Source organism: Athene cunicularia, assembly GCF_003259725.1.
Source record: "Athene cunicularia isolate RWA chromosome 3 unlocalized genomic scaffold, athCun1 chr3_part1, whole genome shotgun sequence".
NCBI lineage: Eukaryota > Metazoa > Chordata > Aves > Strigiformes > Strigidae > Athene > Athene cunicularia.
The window spans coordinates 107,483,405-107,501,904 of record NW_020799097.1 but is presented as its reverse complement, the minus strand read 5'-3'; the positions used below and the strand labels follow the sequence as shown (position 1 = coordinate 107,501,904).

At 38.8% G+C, this 18,500-nt stretch overlaps 1 protein-coding gene across 1 annotated transcript in view; it reads right to left on the bottom strand.

Annotated features, from left to right (window-relative positions):
* ALK (ALK receptor tyrosine kinase) overlaps positions 1–18,500 on the bottom strand; it is a 242,825-nt gene that overhangs the window by 105,515 nt on the left and 118,810 nt on the right. The window contains exon 4 of the mRNA XM_026845712.1: positions 5,515–5,642. Within this exon, the coding sequence (XP_026701513.1) occupies positions 5,515–5,642 (128 nt within the window). The remainder of the gene's footprint in view (positions 1–5,514; positions 5,643–18,500) is intronic.

Here is an 18,500-nt window from a genome sequence, read left to right as displayed (position 1 = left end):
TAAGAGACAGACCTGATTTGGTGAGTACACTAGTGCTCTAAATAGATTAAATTATTTAACATAACCATCACTGTCTAAATTTGGCTCCACAAGAAGTAGGTGCTCACAGTCAGCAACAGAAATGCATAATCACTAATTCATTACTATGAGAAGCTACTCTACCACTAACTGAGTTACTATGCCTTTCCTAGAAGCAATATTAAGACTAAATTTGCTTAATTTTTTATTCCTAGCATTACTACAACTTAATTTTAAAAAGATGAAAATGAAAAATGAAAACAAAGATAAGCCCTTTAACAAGTGCATTAAATTTGGTTTACTTAAATGGGCACAAACCCCAAGTGAAATAATTTTCACTTTGGAGTTACCTTAAAATGATTTCAGTTCACTACAGCCACCACACTCATCTGTAAAGCAGTATTGTCTCCAACATAAGATCCCTACAGGATAAAAACACTAGCAGGTTAGAGATAGTTTTTGGCACACTACCTGAAGTCAGAATAACCAGTTGTACCTCATGGGGGAGCAGAAGTAGATGGGGAGAAAATTGGTTGCCAAAGCATCTGGAAGCAAATATTCTTAAAATAGTAAGGCTTTTCCAAATGTCTACTTAGTGAAATTAGATCCACAGCAAAGCCAGCTCAATGCAACTGTATAAATGGCATAGACCACTCCAGGGAAAATGCAGCTAATCTCACTGATTTTATATTTTTTTAAATGAAGGATACTCAGAACTTAATCCAAACATACTGAATAATTCCCATTGACTTGTATTAACTCTGGATCTATCCTCTGGCTTAGTAAGTTCCTTAACCATGGCATTAATGCCAAAGGAAACGCTCCAGCTTCCTTTACATGAAGATGACCTGGATATGCCAAGTAAGTATTATGGTAAATGTTGGCCCTAAAGCTCAAATAGAAACAACTACTTTTGAAATTCAAGATTTTTTTATTTTTTTAAAAAATCATGTATATTTTTCAGATTTATAACAACAGAACAATACTGACTGTGCTCATTGTTCTGTTCACCTGTTCCCTTGAATTTCTGGGCAGTGGTGGACCTCCAAACCATATAAGATGACATGGTTGGTTCCACTGAAGGTACATGTCTTCTCTCCACTACCCAACAATTACAACTAAGCAGATAATTAATAAAAAGAAGTAGACACAATTTTCCACTGAAGGTACATGTCTTCTCTCCACTACCCAACAATTACAACTAATGTTCTGTAAACATCCTGCAATTTTACTCAAGTGAAATTTACTTAGAAGTTATACAAAATTTTTGATAAATTAATTATTAACATCTAAACTAGCTGTGTGTCATGTGGGACTTCAATTAGAAACCCATGTTCAAATTTTTTACAGTGAGAAGAAACAATCACTGGAATCACCTCCCCAGGGAAATGGTGGAGTACCCATCACTGAAGGTTTTCAAGATGTAGGTGGTCAGAGTGCTAGATAATCTCACCTAGGCTCCCTCTCCCACAAGAGGTTGGACCAGATGATCTTCTGAGGTCCCTTCCAACCTGGGCTGTTCTACAATTCTATTGGATACATTGATATTATTTCAGTTCTTGATTTTGAAGAGGTTAACTTCTCTAGGCAATTTTCCAGTAGGAAGCCTCAAGAACTCATTTTGAAAAGGGGCTCACTGGTATTTCATTAAGTTCAGTTAACCACAACATCCTGTCAGCAAATTAATTTATAAGACAAACTGCAGAAAGTGAGCATACGTGAGAAAACTGAAATGATACATATTCAGGTTTTGTCTGAATACACAAACCCATCATTTCAGTAATGATTCATATACATAAGTAATCCTGTTTGGAGAAAGCCCTTTATTGATTTCCTGCAGTTGATTCATAAATCTGTAGTTAGATGATTTATCAAACAGAATAATGAAAAATTGTATCTGGGAGTTGCTCATATTTCTTCATACATGTTGCAAGTCCATAGTCTTACTCTTCCCTCACTATCTCTTTTCCCAGTAAAATCACCTTCACGTCTTCAAAATTTTTCCTTTCTTGAGAGGCCCTCTGCTTTGGATCAAGGATTTTGGTTTTAGTACAGCCTTAACATCAACCTTCAGAAATTTGAGTATGTGTTATAATCATAAGACCATTACAGAACTAACTTCTTACCAGCTCTGAAGGTAATGAGTGTATTTCTATGTCCTTTCAGTATCTGTGAAAAAAACTAATGCTGAGTGGACAGAAGCATTAATTTAATCAACGACACGCAGCCTTTTCCCTCTCCAAAATAAATGTTTTTTATGTTGCTTACTGAGCTTGAAAACTTGAAAGCTAAGTGCTTCCTCTTGGACAGGCTGAGTGTCTGAAATAACTGTTTTATAACAGCCTTGGAGCATCATTAAACCTTTAACAGGTTCTAGAAGCATTTGATCTCCACGCTCCTTACTTAAAAAGTTACTTAGAATTGGTAAATCGAACATTGCTAAGTAAAACAATATCTTGTCATTTACTTATGCTTACTATTAAGTACTTTAATTAAGACTTTTGGAAATAAGTTAGCAAATTAATTAATTTACAACTGCAATAAAAAAATCACTAAGAAACCCATTAAATATCATTAAGTCAATACATTACTTAGGAAATGAACTCTATTTTTATTGCTAGAAATTACCATCAACTATAAAATGCCACTGTACCAATTACTTTACTCGTAGAAGGAACAAATTCTTAACTGACATTATAAATTAATATATAACTTCTCTGTAATTTGGGTTTGGTGTGGTGTGTTTTTTTTTTTTTTTTCCTTTGGATACTGCATTTATTTAAATAGCAAGTTGTAAAAAAGAAAATTAGGCAATCAATAGTTTCGGTTTTACACACTGACAAACACAATCTGCTTCACATTGATGACAGTAATTGAAAGTCAATTGGCTGTAGGATGACAGGCAATGCCACCTGTTAACTGTCCAGATCTAAAACCTATAGAAAGCCAGCCTGTCTATTCACTGTAGGGGCTTTCTGATCAGAATCTAATACTGTGGTTCAGGAAAACTTTCAGGGAAAAAAAAAAAAAAAAAGCAGCACTTAGAACATGTCAAGTGCTAAAAAGCCTTTAAAGAATTAAAAGCTAGAGGATGAAGTGCATGAAAAGAACAGTGATAATTAACTACAGCAATCTATTTGGAGCAAATGCAGTTTTGGCCTATCCTGAGCATTTATAAAAAAACTCCCACGCCCCAAAAAACAAACCCGAAAAACGAAACCCAAATGAAACATCTCAATCTGTAAGGGCTTTTCTCCTATGAACTAACCCAATCAAGACTGATTGTATGATGAGAACTGGGAAATGTGAAGATACTCAAATGACAAATCACTTTGGCTTTCTAACCTGCTGCACTGTTGAATGAAGAAGGGGAAACGTGGAGCACAACTAAGATATGGCAATGATAGAGTTATGTTTCCACTCAATTTTTAATTAGATGGGATATGAATCTAGAATTTTTAAATTTAGAATTTTTAAAAAAATTAGGAATTCTACCAGTATCTGTTTTTTTTTTTTAAATTTTAATTCCCCATTCAATCCCAAGGAGTCTGTAATTTTTTTCAGTTCAAATGCAATAAAAATCCTATCTTTTCTGTGATGAAAGAACTCAAAAAATTGAATTCCCAGTGCTCAAGTGCAAATCCCAACCTTGGACTTCCATTTTATTCAAGCCCGTGTCAGCATCTAATTTAGATCTAAGCCTGTATCCACCTGTGGAAATGGTAGCCTAATTTCCTAAGACTGCCTATGTGCCTTAATTTATTTTTAAATTGTGTATATGGTCTTCAAAAGGCTTAGAAAAATTAGGCTGAAAGCTTGTTACTGTTTCTCAGATGCTTCTTTCCCCAATTCACCCATGTTTTAGGTGCGTCACTGACATTAAGTATCCAAGTAGCTAAGCTGCCCAAAGGCTTCTACCAGCTGCAGAAAAATTAGATTTAGATTAATCTTTTCTTATTGCTTTCCCTATTTTCTCCAAGCCTAAGGTGCCACCCTCAACTGCTCATCACCACGTTCTTTCTCGTAAAAGGACACAGTACCACATATTCTGCTGTGTGCAAAAGGCTTAGCAGTTTCAACCAACCGAAAAAAGAAAAAGTGGTTTTATTCCCTGGGGGTATTATTCATGCACCGTGTCCTGTAAGCAGAGCAGGGGAGTATGCAATTGCTACAAATGTGTAGACAAAATGGGAGATTTTTTCCTCCTTTTGCCCACAATATATCTTAATAGCCTCAGCAACTGACATCTGTCATTTGTCAGAACAATGTCCACTATTGGTATGAGCTCACTGAGCCAACATTATCCTTTGACTCAGCTGACTGACCGTCATGTACCGCTCTCCTTCAAGTGGTCCCAAGAGAAGAATCCATGTACCTTCATGGGAGCTGAATATCTCCCGTAGTCTGTCATAAAATTTGTTGCAATGAATTCCCAAAGCACTGCGGATTTGAACGACTCTATCCCATTCACTTTTTTTGGGGGGGGAGTTGAAATACTTTATTTTAGCCTTAGAGAGATACCAAGATGCGTTCCATACATTAGCAGCAGAACAACAGGTGTATGAACATCTGAACATGCCTTGTGCTTTCAGCACAATGTCAGGCTGTTCCTTGGTGGAGCTTAGAGATCACCTTTATGTACAGACAGTGCAATAAACCCCCTAATACAACTGGCCTTTGTGGACAGCAACGTAAATAACCAAAATAATGTATAATTACCAGCAGATTCCCCTGTCCTAGACAGGTTGAAAAGAAGGACATGCAGTATTCCAAAAAAATAAAATGGAGAAAAGGTAATGTGTTAGGTGCTACAAGTAATAATATTCTTCCCTGACATGTCACTTAAACATTTCAGTATGATTCACAAGCTTCATAAATCTGGTAGAACTAAAATGCAGCTGCTTCTGTCATGAAGCACTACATTTACATACTTGAACTGGTAACAGAGCTTGTATTTACAAAAGTAACCGTCATTAAGGTTGCCCATTATTAAAATTCCACGCACTACATCAAGCTGTTAGGGGTTACCCAGCAATAATTGCTTTGGAACATTGCCAAAGAAAGGCATATTTTACTAGAATCAAGTTTTCCAAAGTTGTTTAAAAACACAACCCTGAAATTTGTCACCAGGAACATCAAAGAGATAGGTTGCAAGCAAGGAACCACTCATCTGTTCTACTTTCCGCTACAGAAAGTGAAGTTGTCAGGATAGGCATATGGCAAGCCAGGATGAATTCTACTTTGGTTCTCCCCGGATGAAATTTTCCTAGAAATTCTTTCTAAAGGGAAAAAAACCCTGAACTTGTTTCCTTGAAGAAGTTAAAAACTTCTAAGGTAACATTTAAAAAATTCTTCCCTGGAAAGGACCCTATATTTTAAATGATCCGACAAGAAGCTCTAATTCTGTGAAGGTCCTGTAACAGCCAGACTTCATGCTCCTCTCCAAAAAGGCATCAAAACACTATGAGCTAGAAGCAATAAAATACTCTACATTACCTGTACTGCAGTTCTTCATTGCAAAGGAATCCACCGCTGCTACACTCTTGTTCCCATTAACAACATACTCCAGTGAGATCCGAAATGGTTTCTCTAGATGTCCAACTCTCCTTTGAAGCAACACCCATCTGGTCTCATCACACAGCAAGAGGAAAGAACAAAGAGGAGTGGTAAGAAAGGCTATTTTACAAGGACTAAATCCCCCAAAGCAGCAGCTCCACATGTGGCCCTCACTCCCCTCACAGTGCTCCGCGGTCGGGGCCTTTCCCTCACATCAGTTTTGCAAAAGCAAGCTCCTAAGCACCAAGTTTTCCATCCAGCTAAGATGCGAAATACCCAGATAAATAGTAACTTATTGCTCCCTTCTGTCACACTTCTGTGCTCTCGGATTTCTCAAATGTCTGCCTGCTGCTTACAAGAAGCTGAACTTTCTTTGCAAAGCAAGCTGCGAAATCTGTAGCGCACATGCACACCCCCTTTAAACATCACTCCTTCTGCTTCTCACCGGCAAAGTCTCTTAGTCACTCAGGCAACAAGGCAGTCTCCACGGCTTGCACAATAGCTCTAATTCCCAGCACTGTGTCGCTGATTTGAGGTAACAGGCTTTGTTTCTAATGTAGCTGGCTGGAATGTCTACATGTGCATGAAGCACTACAACTAAAGCATGCCATTTCTCCTCCTCGCACTTCCTCCCCCTCCACCTCCCAAAGTCCCACCAAGTAAATCAAGAAACTAAGGAACTGGATTAGCAGCCCTGGAGACTAACATCCACATTCCAGAAGTGTTTCAACTTTGCTTCTTGCCAAGAGTAGATGAGAACAAAAAGTCTGTATGAGCTTAATTTATTCTCTGAGATCCTAGAAGACATGAAGGCCTGGCTGTCTTTAATATCAACCTTCTCGCCTCTGATCCACTGGGTCTGCTGCTCCACCTGAAACACCTTGTCAGACAGCACAAGAACTACTCCTAGAGCCTCAACTCTTACACATCAGCATCTGATTTAACTTTCAAATGTTCTGTATCCAACAAGACATGTCTAAAGGTAGACAGTAAAAATATAAGTATCTGTATTTTCCCCAATATACTAGAATTCTGATCTGTAAGGAAAACTTTTAGGAATAAAATACTTGTATGATAACACGCTCTGGCCCATTTCACCTTTCATCCCTTGGCACAGGCTGCCAGTAAAATCACTTGTTGACACCATTTGTGACAGGCTGCTTCCCAAGAGGCGTGTATTACTTCAGCAGTGATACAGAGCCCATCACCCATTTCTCCCCAGTTTATTCTGTGCCTGCTCGCTAACCATAAATATTGTCAGAGACAAGAGAGTCTGTAAAGCCACTCAGTCACTACTAACCTACTTTTTCATATTTCTTCTGTTACAGGAAAAATGCAGCACCAAGGAAAAAAGATCTCTTTGTAACATACTGTAACTGGTCAGCTGGAGCCAAACAAGACAATAGGGGTCTAAAAAAGCCTATTAGGAAATGCTCTTTAAAGTTACAGTTGCAAGTTTTAAAAGATGAGAACAAAAACTTGCTGTGTTGCCTTAAGCTGCTTTCAAACACCAAGATTAAGCATTTTGAAGGGAGAGCGTAACTATTTTCAAGTTGACATAACACATCAGGGCAACACATTTTTCATTGCTCTTACAAAAATTTTTCCTCATCAAATACTCCCATCACCCCCAGCTGTATGGGTTTGTGCATGTACATGGGCTGTGCACAAGAACACATTTCTGGGAAAGGAAACCCACTGGAACAGATGTTCCGAACACAAGAAACTGCACAGCTGATCTTGCATCCATAACAAGAACCTCTTTCTCCAGAAGTACACCAAAATTTGGATGTTAACAAGTTAAGACATGCTTCTGAAAGGAATTATAACAACATATGTGTATGACATCTGCACCAACCAACCATCACTTGTGCCTGCTACAAGCATGAATCAATCCCAAATCACAGACCCTATACTGCTGCCAACTAGGAGACTTTTCCTTGCTCCAGACTCAAACACACTCTTTATCTCATCAGGGACACAACAGTGTCATTATGCTTTGCTGAACTGGACAAAATTCCCATCGGGCAAGGAAGCTGCCAACAGGTATGTTAAGGACCTAAAGAAAAGCGCTAAGCAAGTGGTGCATAAAGACCCTGCTAACAGCTAAATGCAGTTCAACTTGCAACTCAGAAAAGCAAATGCTGCTTTTTAATGATTTACTAGGTTTCTTCCTCCTTTTTTTCAAGCAAGAGTGAAACTAGACTGCTAAATTTCAATTTTTAGAGTTATTTTCATTTCCACATCTCCTCTTCTGACTTCAGTGATAGAGGTTCCTGCCTGAGAAGGGGATGTTGACATCTTTGCTACTTTTCCATTGCCTTCCCCCAAATAGATAAATCTGCTTTTACTGAAATTAAATAAAATAAAGCATTGATAGTATTTTAAATGCCTAGCTTCTGTGTGCATTATTTCTTTTGATGTTATCTAAAGTTAGGCATATTATTGGGATTAGAGGATACGAATTTCCCTACGAATAGAGTAAAAAACCACCTTAGATTTAATTTTGGTTATGAAATACAGAATCATCTGTATGTCATGAAAATTGTTCTCCTCAGCTTCAGAAGACTGATAGATTTTAATTCCAAGTACACAGTGGCTCTCAACAATGATTTCCATTTCTGTGCTACTGCTCACCCTCTGGATAAATGTGCCAGGAGTTTTAGGAATTGCTTTTCTGAGTTACTGGTGCAATAACTTTAGTTTGAAATTCTCAGGCCTCTCATAGTTTACCACAGAAACTTTATTAACTCCCAGAGCTGTTGCCAAGCAGGTATTTTATATCACTGCAATGCAAGACTGGAAAAGGCAGACTCACTCAAGCCCAGATTCATTACAAAATATATTCATATTTTGTGGTACAAATTCCTACAATAGGTTGTCTGAGATTTGAAGATTCATGTGAAAAGAAATCCCAAGTATCAGCCTCTTTCTTCAGAGACACAAAAATAAATGAGCTAAAGATGACACTAACTGGTGGATTTATCGGGGACACTAAAAATAGCTACTGGGTCAGTAGAGAGACCTGTGGGCAAATTCAGATGGGAGTCGATTCTGCTGTCATTCCGTGGCAGAATAGGGATTCTGATCTCCAGACTTTTCCATACAACGCCCTGTATTTAACAGACCCATACTCATTTGCAGATCCTGTACTACAGGCTGCCTGGCAGCAGCAAGATCTACTTCAGCGTAAGTGATATGCATTAGATGTTAATTAGTAGTAGCTTTATTAAATTTCTATTAGTGGCCTATATGTTATGAATCTAATTTTAGAAAATTTTAGAAAGCATTTTAGCAAGTAACAGAAAAGCTACTTCAGTCATCTTTTGAGATAGATGGGGAAATATCACATGTGAAACCTCTTCTTACTGCAATCATGCTTACCAACCTGATAGCTCTCTATGCTGAGATGATTGGCTTGGTGGATGAGGGAAGCAGGGGTTGTCATTTATCTTGACTTTATTAAGGTTTTCAATGTTGTCTCCCATCCCATCCTCACTGACAAAGTGATGGAAGTACAGACTACGTAAGTGGACAGTGAGGTGAACTGAAAACCGGCTGAACCACCAGGCTTAGAGGGCTATCATCAGCAGTACAGAGGCCAGTCACTAACAGGATACCTCGGGGCCAATAGTGGAGCCAATAATGTTTTCTGTCTTCATTAATGACATGGATAATGAGATAGGCTCACCATCAGTAAGCTTCCAGTCAAACTGGGAGGAGTGTTTGATACACAGGATGGTTGGGGCTGCCATTGAGAGGAGCCTTGACAGGCTGTAAATTTGGGCCAGCAGGAACCTCATCAAGTCCAACAAAGGGAAATGCAAAGTGCTGTCTCTGAGGAGGAACAACCCCATGCACCAGCATAGGACAGAAAGCGGCTGTGCAGAAGATGATTTGTGAATCCCGGTGGACAAAATGTTAAACATAAGCTACCAATGTGTCCTCAATGACAAGGAATGACAATAGCTTCCTGGGCTGTCCTCGGAACAGCAGATCAAAGGGGTGACTGTTCTCTTCTTTTCAGCACTGGGAAGACACAGCTGGAGCACTGGGTCCAGTGCTGGACTTTCCAGCACAGGAAAGACGTGGACTTACTGAAGTGAGTCCAGGAAACAGACAGATGATTAAGGGACTAGAGCATCTGACATACAAGAAGAGGCACAGAAAACTGGGATTGTTTTCTCAGAGAGAAACTGAGAAAACGCTCAGGAAGGGTCTTATCAATGTTTATATGTTATAGGAGGATGGAAGGAAGATGGAATCAGACAGTGGTATCCAACGAAAGGACAACATGCAAACACAAGGTACCTTTGCTTGGATTGAAAGACAAGAAATTCCATTTAAACACAAGGGAAAACTCGTTTACTCTAAGGGTGATTGAACACTGGAAGAACAGGTTGCCCAGAAATTCTCCATCCTTGGAGATACTCAAAACCTGATTGCATATGGCTCTGTCTTACCCTGCATCAAGCAGGGAAGTTTGACTAGTCAATCTCAGAGGTTCCTTCCAACCTCAACCATTCTGCAATTCTGTGAAACTTAGTTCCCAAAAGCAAATTACAGCAGATAACGGATTGCTTCTGTTATCCTCTGCATAACCTCCAAGCACTCTACAGAGTGATGAATCAGACTGGTACGCTGACAACTGCAAGGACAAAGGCATCAGTTACTGTGCACATAGCTATCATCTCCACATAGCCTTCAACGTAAAACCCTATTTTTACCACAACATTGGCCATAATAACCATGATGATTTCTCTAGGTACTGCCTCAGGCAATAAAAAAGACCACAGTTTAACACCTTAATTTAATCCTTTATGTTGTAAAGCAACACACTGTATCGTATTGTTTAGGTGCTGCTCGGTGTCTTGATATAGCAGGCTACATCCACCCAACAGACCTTCGCTGAAGTTACACTAAGGCGGCAGTTGGATATCTAGAATCTGTAATATACCTAGATTTAGGCAGAAACTAATAACACTGTGGTCTTCAGTGACAAAGTAGCTCAAAATCCTAGATCAAAATATTTTCAGACTTTAGATGAGTTCAGACATGGATATATTATCTAGAGAGAATTCGTTGCTTAAAGAAAGCTTGGGAAACACCCAGAGTTTCTTTTACAAAGCTGTATCACTCTTCTCCAAAACAGAAAATGCTGCTGACAGAACCTGAACACAGTACCAGGGCTGAATTTTCAAATGACCTTCTGTATACTCACTCACACTCCTTAAACATGAAAGTATGCTAGAAACTACCTTTGGCCATGCACAGGTCTGCAAGGATTATGTGTTAGACCCCGAACAATCCAGAGTACTTCTCTGTAAACTAACATTTTTTAAACCTCCCATCCATGACTCAGTTTGCCAGGTACCAGATTTTGATTCCCCACTTCTATTTCACATGTAGTTACCCAGTTTCAGAAGCCATAATCCAGTTTTCACATGAACTTAAATTTCTGAGAGATATTTCTAGTTTAGACACTCTTCAGTTGTTCATGTAGCTTCAGGAGGAACACTTTCCTGATTAATTCTAATCAATACACTAATGCTTGAGATGCCATTTTGCATGCTCCTCTGGGTACTGCCAGCACTGATTAATTACAAGTACAAGTCAGGATGCTCTCACAGAGGCACTGAATTCAAAAAAATGTGCCAGAACTCTCAAGTGAGAACTCAAGCCAAAACACTTGCATCCTGCATTTGTCTGTCTTTATGGATAAATGATTTTGAATCCAATTAACACACACATCCTCATCGGGTGCTCTTTCATGATGCTAAAGAGGGGTTTCAAAATGCTTGATTCCAGCAAGCTTTGGGACTTGAGTCTTGACATCCCATGTACAGCAACCATCTTTGTGACCATTCCCCAGACATCCTTCTACATCTGGAAGGTAGAATTAAATTCCATGCCATCAGCCAGCCTGACACCTGTGTTGCCACCTATGTCTTCAGTACAGAGCACTGACGGTTTGCACCAGTGCCTAGGCATATGTTAAGTTTCACCCAGAACGCTATTCCAGCCAGGCTCTGAAAAAGCCACTGCTTTCTGACATTTAGAGGCCAATTTGAAAGCAAAAGTCTTCGACATATTAAAACAAAATGGAAACAAATAGCAAAAACCAAAGAACAGACCCTTAAATCCTATTGCCTTATATATAGTAAATGAGGGCTAAATGCACCTAACTGTGAGGTAGGAAAGGAAGATCTGCATGGCCCCTCCTGGGTCACGATTCAGCTTGCATGCTTCCCAGCAGCTATTAATGGGAGGTTGAGGGAAGACAAAAACTTTGAACTATCCCCTCTCCTTAAGAAAAAAGCTTTCTGAACTCAAGCTGTGTTTTGCTCTCTCATCTCCACTCACCACAGAAAAAAAATGTGGAATTTTACAGACTCCTCATACCTAAGTTGAGTTACAGTGTGATTTTATTTCTCCAGGTCCAAGCTCTCTCTCATCTAAAATACTCCTATTGTTACCAACACTTATCATGGTATGCCTGGGAGGAAAATGCAATGTATCTCGGCAAGAATTTCGTTTTATCTCTTTGGTAAAAGGTTCAGCGAACTTTTGGGAATTACAAAATTAAATAGCAATAACAGCAGCTGCATCAGAGTATTTCACATCAAAATCCACCTGCGGCACGCTAAAGGTAGTGAAAAAATTAGAAGCTGATTTTCTGAGAATGAAACCATGTTAAAGGCAGAATTAAAAATTATCAGTAGGAGTCCAAAAGAAAATTTTTTCCCTTTACTAGATGAACTGGTGAAAGAACGTAACTTTCTCAATCCTGCATGCGACTGCATAATTATACAGGAGTTTATAACAGCTTTGAATCTTGCCTCCATACTGCTCCAGACTTCCTTTTGCTTCAACAATTAATGGGCACTGCACAAAGAAAGAACCAGACTAGACCTTTTTGGGCTGCAGCAAACAGAAAAATAAAAAGTGTTTTCAAGAAGATGCCAATCCAATTTAAGAGACAAAAGGTGAAAAAACAAAATGACCCATAGGAGGCTGTGTAAACTCTTTTCTCACTACTACAAACAATGGAATACACTGTCTTGTAATTACTTTTAATTATCAACTTTAAATTCATTTCAGTTTACTGATCGTAAAACTACTAAAAAACCATCAGGGCCTGAATTTGATGCATGATGATATAGTCTTGAAAAGGATTTAGTTCCTGAGATGGCAACAAATAAAGTTACTCCATATTAATGAAAGAGATTATTCAGCATTAAAGGAGGCAATTCTTGATGTGCAATGCAGAAACTTTGCAATGTAAACTCATGGAACATTCTACTTAGTAAGAGAAAAAAAAAATAGTATACATTTTCCTCTATTGATTTAATGCCAGTTGTCTTTCTAGCCTTTCTATGGCCTTTTGCATAAGCAAGATGTAACTGTTAGTGATAAGTTAAATACAGTTAAGACCTTTATTAGTGTCATTGGATCAGACCTTCCACATCCCTATGACCAGTTCCAAGAATGCTTCCCTGCCGTTCTCTCAAAATGCCTTTAGAAGATGGCTTGACAAAAGTTTTGCCATAAAAAAGATTAAATAATTGTAATGATTTTCTTTCCTTTTACTCTTTTAATGCTTTTTAGACAAAACGAGTAACACCACCAATGCCCCCCCCCCCTAAGAAAATGCTCTTTAATCCTGCTAGCTTTGACCAATAAGTCAGAAACAGCGTGTAATTACCATGCCTAGAAAAGGAGACCAACAAGATCTTGGCTCCGGACTGCAATGATACCGCCTCACATCTGCTGGGAAGGAAGTTAACTCTACCCTCCTTTTAGGATTGCAATACTGGGTTCTTTTGTACAGCTACTCACCTGAGAATTGTTCAACTGGGAAGATATCGCAGCAGGGCTTAAATTGCTTTAGGTTTCCGTGGGACATAAGTAAAGGATATTTTAACGTTATACTTATTCTTGAATAACAATGAAAGTTTGCAATTAAGCCACTAGAGTTTCGTTGGTAGTAGAATCTCCTCCTACATCTACAGCATATTGTACATGGGAAAATTTATTAAAATGTCAGAAAATAAAACCTACAGAAAAAAAAATATTTTCCCATTAACTTCTATAGAGTTAAAAATATTAATATTTTTGTATCTCTTTCCTGAGTGTCTCTTGGAAAAATCACTATTCCACAGATTTTGCTTTACCTAACCTGATTAAAGCAAATTCCCTTATCTGAAAATTTGAAGACTCACATTTGAGTACTGTAAAGAGTTGAATCAGGTAAGGAAGAATTGCAGCGTCACAATTAAGTCTAACTCTTGTGATTACAAATGAGAATCTTTTAATAGAATTTAATACAGAGGCCCTGGAAGAAAGAGAACAGGAACTGCAGAGAGATTCAAAGACGGACAATGAAATTACACTGTATGGTGGAGGGCAAACATCTTTCCAACACATTAATCTGGCACCTTTGCACTGGAACGTAACCTGCTACTGCCATTTAGTTAGGAAAACTCAGTTTTTCATTTTAAAATGTCTATGTAAAGAGTAACCCAGACACTTACAGAATTACTTTTGTTACTGACCATTCTGAAATGTAAATTTAAAGCTACACACACGCTAAGAAACTTGTCTACTCAAAAGCTCTTTTGGCCAAGTGGAGCTGAGACATGAGAAAGTGTTGTTGTTTTAAACAACAGAACAAATCATTTTAATTAGCCACTTCATCACATCCAATAAACAGTTCTGAGTTTTTCATGGGAGCTCCCCACTGACATGACGTGACTAATCACTCCAGTAAGAGACTACTGCAATTGCAAATACAGTAGAGCTAAGCAACTTGCCCAGAGGAATATGTTCACCTGGCATTGAACTTTCCTTTCTGCTCCCCAGTTAAACCTTGCAAGGTGGAACTTTCTTCCACCTCTTGAGAAATACATGGTTGGAGACACTCCTGGGATGCTACAATTAGTAATCATAACCAAGATGTAGCATCAAAACTGATGTGAAAAGAACAACAGCTCAGCGTGCTTTTGTGATGCACAATGGCTCTTTAGTGTCACCTCCTCCTGTAGTCCTCTCCCTATTTGCATATGAGCTTGATTACGCTTCCTTTAATGAAACTAACACTGCCAAAAAATGAGATTTCACTGTATGAAAACAAATTACCATAACTGCTGGCAGCATGTAAGGCAAGGCAATCCCAGGAACACTTAGCATTCATACAAACCATTACATCTTTAGATGCTTATACAGACCTCACAGCCCCTTCACAAACAAATCAAACACCTCATTTTTCAGGTGGGTGAAAAGGAGGCACAGGAAGGTTATATGACTCATTTAGTCAATAACTAGATGGCAGAACTAGGATCAGAGATAAAAATTTCTGATTCTTACTCCTATGTCCTAATCCACTGCATCATGCTGCTTCTGATGAGGGTAATTAAATTTCATGCTTCAGGGAGTAACTTAATTGTCTTTGAGGATCAGAAGGAAATTCCATCCTCTCAACCCAGTGTACAGCACTGCTTAGGTGTGCCAAAGAGTGGTTTTCATTTTTTATTTAAATATCGAAAGTAAAAAATAATCTAATCTTAATTATAGTCAAGTACAGTCAAGGCTTCAGAAAGACGGGATGACTTTTCAAAGAGAAGAGTAGTGGAAACATATTTTGAAATAACTATTTCAATTTCAAATTTCAATCAGTCATGTTTGGGAGATCAATTAAACTGGGATTTTTACCTCAGCAGTCAGCAATGGTTTTTCATGACACAGTTAAATTGGAGTACAAATATTGTTTCTGCTCATCATCTATATGGTGGAATAAAAGCCATGAAAGATTTTAGGTTCAAAGGCTGAAAGCGTGGATGAGAGGGAAGGTTTTACTTAAAAGAACAGCTGTGCTTAACTCTGTATTCTTTAGGGATATGTTGCAATTATCTAGCAGCTTTAATAACTTACACTTCAAAATAAGGTATCAATAAATCCAAAGAAAGAATAAGGACTAGCTGAAGGACTGTTTGGATCATAAGGTTCAGAAGGGTTTACAGAACATCTACTCCAGGCATTCCCGCTCACTACAAGACAGTCCCTAATCTCCTGTAAGAGGCTTCTAAAACTCCTTCATCAGGTCAAACCCCATAAAAAGCTGTCTGGTTAGAAAAAAATAGCCTGACTGGATTTCAGAGATTCCCAGAAACTGGCTGGCAGATAATCCTCAGCAAATGCCACCTTTCCCATAACTTCAGCTATTCAGTGTCTGGCTGCAACACAGAGGTAGGTATAGATTGCATTAGGCATAGGGTGTGCCATACGTGGTGCAAAATAGATAAGCAAATAAAAATAAAACAGGGTGAAAAATAAATAGAAGTTAAACGTCTCCCATTGAACTGCAACAATACAAAAGATGTCTATACATAGGCAATGTGAGGGGTAGCATGAAAGGAAATTGCAGGGGTGAGGACAAAAGATGTATTTCCTGATTAACAGCTTCCTCTACCAATTTAATTTACTTCCTTCAAACAGACTTTGAAAGAAATGACTAATTAGGAAGCATGTGAATGGGGAAAGATGAGGCTTGGAATGCAGAAAGTTTGTGTGCATTATTGCTTATGTAGCGGGTATTGTAAGAGTAATTACCCTATTGGGGAAGGAGGCCTTTTAATTGTATGAATCTGAATGAAGATGTTTAAAAAAAGAGAGTGACTTAGACAATCATGTGGTCAGTGCACTCTAAGAAATGGAACTTGTGAGGCTAGCATCTACTGTTCAGAGCAAATGGTACATCAGAAGTCAGACAGAGCATACCACATAACAACTGAAATGCGAACTTCAAAGAGAGAGAGACACCATGAAAGTGAGGTTTGCACAGCTTTCAACATAGCGGCAGTCACAGCAATGCTATCATAGTTGATAACAGTGTTCTCGCAACCTTACCACACTTGGAATATACATGAGAATGACATCTGCTGTGTAGGTCCAAATAGAAGAAATTCTGCCTACAGTCAAGTCTAACTTTTGCCACACATCGAGTCTTTTTCTGGACCACTGATGTAATCTCTCTCATTTAGTACTGGATATTTCTGAGAAAGAGAATCGTAGCAGGTCACGTTGAACACCCAGAAGGAAAGGCAAGAGTAGATGACCACATCTGCTATTGCCTGGAAAGACAAGTTTAAGCCATTGTCTGGGATCTCAACTCCCCAGAACTTGGAGCGCAGAGATGTTTTATTTAGCTCAGCATACATTTGCCTGTTAGTCTCAACATTTGGCATACACACTTCCTTTGAGCATAAATAAGAAAAGCCTTGACAAGGAACATGCATAGAAAACAGACTCCACAAGATGTTCTAGTATAATTTACTGACTCCTCATAGTCAAATAAAAAGGAACCTAAAGCAAGAAGCTCATTTCCTTGGGCTAATATTGCCAGTGAAATTGAAGGTGTTTCTGAACAGTGATTTTAAACCAGCATGAAAACATGATGACTGTCTTTAGTATTTACAGATAAAGAAAATACCTAGGCCTTCTCATGCATTCCCAAAACACAGTAGTCCTGCCAATGCTGTTCATCTCAGTATCACATGAAATTGTTTTTCAAATTCAAGTAGTCTTTTTGTCTTTTTTTTTTTTTAATGGCATCAGTAATTGCAATTCAATAACATTTGCTGGGATAGCTCTTGCCTTTAGACGCCATTCTGGGAAGCAGACCATGCACTGCAGCATCCTGGAAAGCTCAGAAACATGATCTCAGCCTCAAAAAGCAAGTCTCGCTTGCAAACTCACCTGTATCAGACAAAGACTGGAAAAAAACACATTCCACAATTCCTTCACAAGGCAGAAATGGGGTGAAAGGTCCCTGCTATGATATTCCGGTGTGACTTTAGAAACACTGTGACATTTCTGTGAACTTAGGTATAAAAAGGTATACTTGGTGCCTGAGGATAAGGTTCAATTAAGTTAACAATACCCAGCTGAGTTAAAAAGGCCAAATTAATTGAGGCACCATTCCTGGAGTCTGACTTAACCTCTATTTTGAATATATAAATCAATCTCTGAACAAGGATGAGTTTTTCTGTATGATGCAGTGACAACCTTTGAGCACTTCAGACAGCAAAGGCTGCAGGTATGCAAAGTATCCATGCAGGGGTACATACTGTCAGCTTGCCTACAGGCAGCATAAAATGGGTAGCAACACCAAGACTGCAGTTCCTGACATTAATAATTTGTTTCATGTCACATCAAGAGGATTTTTCAATGTACTATTTTCTAGGATCGTTTCCTCAATGTTCCTCTTCTCCTGAACAGAATACTACCATAATCCAAGTGCTGCAGCCTGACAGAAAAGACACAGTAAAATTCCCAGCCCTTTCTTTCTTCCCTCATTGCTTTCCCACACGGGCTGCCTGAGTACTTGCTTCAGAGTAGGATTTTGCCTTTTTCATCAAAATTTAGATTTATTGACTCTCAAAGTCTCACAATGACCTCTAATTTTCCCTAACAAACATAACCACAAAGCTCTCAGGCTCCATATCTGCCAAGAACAATCAATACTGTTAAATAAAAACCAGCCTATGGACCACAGTGGACCTTGCCTCTACCTACCTCAAAGGTTTCATGCAGTTTCAGCTTGTTTATGGGTGAGACAGCTCTTGGGTAATTAAAAGTTCAGACGCTTCTGCACAACTATTTTCGCAGGCATAAGCTGTCTCAGGATATACCAAACTCTAGTCACAAAGAGGTTAAAGCTGCCTGAGTCTGTAGGATATGTTGAGCTGAGCAGTGGGCCGGAATGAAGACACCATTATGCTGAAGTTCTATCACAGCAGTCAAGTGATTGTGTTTTAGTCAGTAACTGTCTCCACCACAGCCCAAATAGGTCCATGTTAGCCACTGCCAGCTGTACCCTGGCTTTGCCATTAGCCCACACTAGGATGACTTTCCACTGATTAAATGCA